Consider the following 4853-nt stretch of genomic DNA (forward strand, 5'->3'; position numbering starts at 1 on the left):
AACTACTACCAACACTTTCTTTCATGGGGTACCCTGAGCTTTGAACAGAGAAGTTTAACCAGCAACTGACTGTACACAATTTACTGTTGATCTGTATTCAGGAACAGGAAGTGCGTTGGTCTCTCTTCAGCACCAAAATGTTAAGATCTGAAGTATATATAATCTCATATTGAAAATACTTCCTACACCACATAGTGTTTAACATGCATTATGCAATTTAAATTTAGTCACTTACCAGATGCCATCCAGCTGTTTACCTGTACGCAGAGAAAAGAAGAGTTATTAGCAACGTATTTTCCAGATTTCAGCCTAGTTTCTGTCAATCACTTAGTAACCATGCTTATTATTTCACCAGAACAGTAATACCAGAGATTTCATCCCAGAGCATATGACCCGTGGTGACAGTCTCTATAGTCTATTTGTATCCTCCTTTCCTGGGAAGCCTAAACCCCTCTGTGTTCACGGTAGGATCTCAAGACCAAACCTTTCTTCGAAGGGTCACCAGCTGTTACTGCTCTAGGCTCAACTGTTTCACCTCTCATAACCCAAGGGCTTGGTCCCTGGTATCACACCCCTTTGCAGACTTGTAGGCAGCAACAGCATGCTGCGCCTGACGCACTACAACTTCATAGAATCATAGAATGGTTAGGGTTGGAAGGGACCTTAAAGATCATCTAGTTCATTTTGCCCAACAAGGTGCACAACACCCGAAAAGTGGATTTAGAACAGAAAAACTACTGTGTGCGTACCAACATTTGGTATCCTTCTGAACCCAAGCAGTAGAGTGAGTGCTTCCCTTCTGTAGCTTCTGCTTGCTTGCAGCAGGCTCCTGACCCTTTCAGCAGCCTCTGTACATAAGCACTCTCCCTCTGCAGACCACTTCCCAAACCACTATCCTTTATATCCAAGCAGCACCTCTTCCAAGATGTTATTGTTCAACTTTTAGAATACCAGTATGTGGACATGATGACTTACTGAAGTCATCTGCAGGTGTCCCAGAGCTAGACAAACCCCACTGTAGACAAGACAAAAAAACCCCACCTGAACATGACAGGCATTGTTCTAGTGAGAATTTGTTCAGAAAGCACGGGTGGCCAACAGGCCTTGCTTTGGTTTGGACACCATCTGTTTGCATCACATCAGCCTCAGGCCTCCCAAAGCTAGCCACAGACCTCCTTCTTCCTGAATTCTAGACCATTATGTCCTTTTTTTTTTTTTTAAATGTTTTATTCAAATGCTTGTGACATTCAGGCTTTTCTTAGCTATCTTGAGGGCCACTGCCTTAACTGACTCAGGATTTGGCTGCATCCCTCATCACACTGCCAGCCTTGCCTCTCCCTAGCAACTATTCCAACAGTCCCCCTGTTTGTATTCCCACAGCTCAGGATGCTGAAAGCACTGTGACTGCTATTCAAAGGCTGGGATCAGATGCTCAAAATAACAATAAATTATTCTACTCGTTAAAGAAGTGTTTGGCAAAAATGAAGCTTGGCTTGGTTGTATTCCCCTGCTCTCCCCCCACGATTCCCAAGAGGGAGCAGAACGTTACACGCTGGGCCTTCATGTGGCAGGAGCCTAGAGCTAAACGGTGGTTTGATGGAGCAGTATTTCATCACTCAGCCTCCAGGATGTTGGCTTCTCAGCTGAAACTTTGGTGGTCACTCTCACTCTGTTGGTGTCCAGCTTCTTCTAAGATCCCTGGTGCAGTAGCAGTAACGGGGCACATGGCCCCAGTCCCCCTCGTCCTGTGGAAAGACATTCTCCGACTGTCTTGACTTAGATCAGTTCCATGGCATCAATGGCCTCCAGGGATGCAGAGACACTGCCTTTCCCTTTCTATAAGCAGAGGGTCCTGGGTATTTATCCCCTCCTACTCCTTTGTCAGGGCTGCTGTGGTCTGTGAGTGCCAGGAGTGAACGTGCTGCTCCCAGGAGCTCTTTACAAAGTCTCTCTCTTGGAGAAAACCAACTTTTTATCATCATTATAACTGGCCAAACCAGAGGAACAAAACTGATGAGGATAATTCTTCAAGTGTTCCGATAAATGGATGCTTATGTGTCCAAGCAAGGAATAAACAATCATTACCATACTTTTTTTTTTTTTTGCTCAAGTCTGAAACAAACCAGGCACAGAGATAGATACCTGCTTCGGATGAAGGTCTTGTAAGAGTGGAGGCAGGGAAAAGGCTGTTGTGACAATAGAGACATCAGCTGAAGTGAGCACACACAGTTTTGAAGTAGGTGGACTGATCTGTCACTACCATGGATCACAGCCAGGCAGCAAGCATATTCCCTGTCAACCCGTCACACAGAAACGTAGGCATGGAGTAGTATGAAGGCCAAAAGATACTAGCAATGATGAGAGAAGAGGAGCAGCGCGTTGCAACATCTCAGGAGCATTTGCTGCCCCTTTAGCATGTTCTGCTCCTCTATCCTCCAGTCCTTGCTCCGCACCTTTGCCATCAGAGCTTTCACCTTGCACTCTAGAGCTGCCAGAAACCAGTGACACAGCAACACGAGGGGCAGGATTAGCGCACCGCGCTATCTTCAGCAGCTGGCCTACGATAGGCCCTACTGCTTGGTTTTGCATACTTAGAGTTCTGCATAGCTGTTCATAAATTATTACACATTTGTTCAATTACCCACCGTTTTCCACTAAAAACTTGAACTTTATCCTCCAGGGCAGAGAAACAAACCATTTCAAAGGCAGCACATACTGGAATTGTACCTGCCCTTTTGCATGGAAAAGAGAAGAGCTTAACGTTAACTTTCACACACATTTCCACTGACGAAAGGCTTTCCACAAAGTTGCCACTTTCCACCTCGATCCTGTGTGCTAGTGAAACAGTTACAGGAGATGCTGGCAGCGTCACAGCTGCTGCCAGTAACCTGCTCCTGCAATTACACCACCTCCTTGAGGAGATCATTGCAGCAAGGGCTACCACACACTGGGCTGCTCCAGAAAGCCTGCAGCAGCAAGGGAGGTGAATCTTCCCCTCCACGCCCAGCTCTGGAACCCCCAGTACAAGAGACGCTGACATACTGGGCTGGAGCACTTGCTGTATTGAAGAGTGGCTGAGCAAACAGGTCTGTTCAGCCTCAAGAAGGGAAGGCCAAGAGTCCTCACTGCTGTCTGCAACTACTGAATGGGAATGGGAGAAAGGGAGCCTTGTTCCACTCCGAGGTCGACAGTGAAAGGCAACAGGTGCTAGTTGGAAAATGGGAAATTCCCAACTCAGTACAAGGAGAAAAGATAATTACCATGAAGGTGGTCAAACCCTGGAGCAGGGGTCCAGAAAGCATCTGGCATTTCCAACCTCGGAGATACCCAGAACTCAACTTCCCAGGGCCCTGAAGAACCCACTCTTGCCAGATCTACCTTGAGCAGGACCTCCAGAGGGTCCCTTTCCACCAATGCAATTCTGTGCCTGCATATACAAAACCCAAACAGAATTTAGGAGAGGAACTTCGCAGCAGATTCCAGTCCAACCCTCAGGGGCTCCTCTCTGGCTGCTACACACCAAATCTGTAACCAACAACAGGCAGCAACTACCAGGGCAGTAACAGAACAGCTCTTGGCAAGTGAGCTGCTTATCTTCACAAGGCAGGTCTGTCTGAGACTGCTCAGCCGGGTCAGCTTGTGCCAAGCACTGATTTGATGATCTTAATGAAGCTGCTGACCTGCCATTTCTGCTTGGCTCCTGTAAGACATTAACCAGACTGGCATTGTGGAACACATGCAGGATCCACAGCCCTGATGACAAGGCATCCACGGTAGCGCTCCAGCCCACTGCAGACAAAATAAAATCCCCTTCTGCCACTGGTGGACTGTGCTTGGCAAGAGGCAGTGCAAGGCTCTCCAAAACCAACACAGCTGGGGAATCCCATGCCTAAGAAACCTGCCTTTACCAGCCACATATGCATCACCCAGAGACATCTAAGACCAAGAATTTCTGGTGTGCTGCTGCAGTTTCCCATGCTGCACAGCTGGCCATCATCATCTCGACTCCAAACTGACGGACAGAAGAGTACGTCACTGGCCACCAGCTTCTGAGGAACTTGGGCAGCTCCCTTTCCCGCTGCTCAACAAGTCCCTCGGTGTTGTTTGTTGCATCAGGTAAGAGGTTCTGTACCGACCTTCATGGGCACCGTCACCTTCCTCCTGAACGTTTGCCTCTGTTGGTGATCCCCCCATGTGACTCTTCTCGAACCCAGACATCGCACAGACAGGTGACAGCTCACTGCCGCTCCTGACAGGCTCACGCAGAGCAACCACGGCAGCCTGCACTGAGTTGTGTCCTGTCTTCTGCTGGACACTGTCCACTATATAAAAAAAAAATACATCGCTCGCAGCCTCTGAAGGCGTGACACACACACCAGCCCCCAACAGTACTACCACTCAAGGACTGTGACTTCTCCGTTTCTACAGCCGGCCGCCCAAGCAAGAGCATGAGGACAGTACTGCCGGAGCAGTGGCGTAAGTTGTATCCAGACCTTGCAGCAATGCTTTCCAATAAAGCTGCTTCCAGCAACATTGTCCAGCTTCAGAAAGAGAAGGGCCAGCTTGCCAGGGAACATCCCCAAATAATCTTACAGAGCTTACATCCTGTAGCGAATTTTGTGGTCTAGAGGAAGGGATTGCAAATGTCATCTGGGATACTGGCAGACATCATTGCGTTCCGTGCTCTTCCACTCCTTGCCACAACACTCCAAACTCCCGTGGCATGCTGCAACGCGGGCAGAACTGTACGCTGGTACCACCACCAAAACCAACACATTCACTCAGAACCCAAGGCTGCCGCTAACTATACCGAGCTGGGAGGAGTAGATGCCATGCCAGAAGGCTGTGCTGCC

At 48.5% G+C, this 4853-nt stretch overlaps 1 protein-coding gene across 1 annotated transcript in view; it reads right to left on the reverse strand.

Moving 5' to 3' along the window:
• DESI1 (desumoylating isopeptidase 1) overlaps positions 1–279 on the reverse strand; it is a gene marked incomplete at its 5' end in the record, with an annotated part of 4242 nt that extends 3963 nt beyond the window's left edge. Inside the window, one exon of the mRNA XM_010156846.1 lies at positions 236–279. Coding sequence (XP_010155148.1) covers positions 236–279 — 44 coding nt within the window. The remainder of the gene's footprint in view (positions 1–235) is intronic.
• Between the last annotated feature and the right edge of the window lie 4574 nt (positions 280–4853).

The sequence above is a fragment of the Eurypyga helias genome, unplaced genomic scaffold (genome assembly GCF_000690775.1).
Source record: "Eurypyga helias isolate BGI_N326 unplaced genomic scaffold, ASM69077v1 scaffold38598, whole genome shotgun sequence".
NCBI lineage: Eukaryota > Metazoa > Chordata > Aves > Eurypygiformes > Eurypygidae > Eurypyga > Eurypyga helias.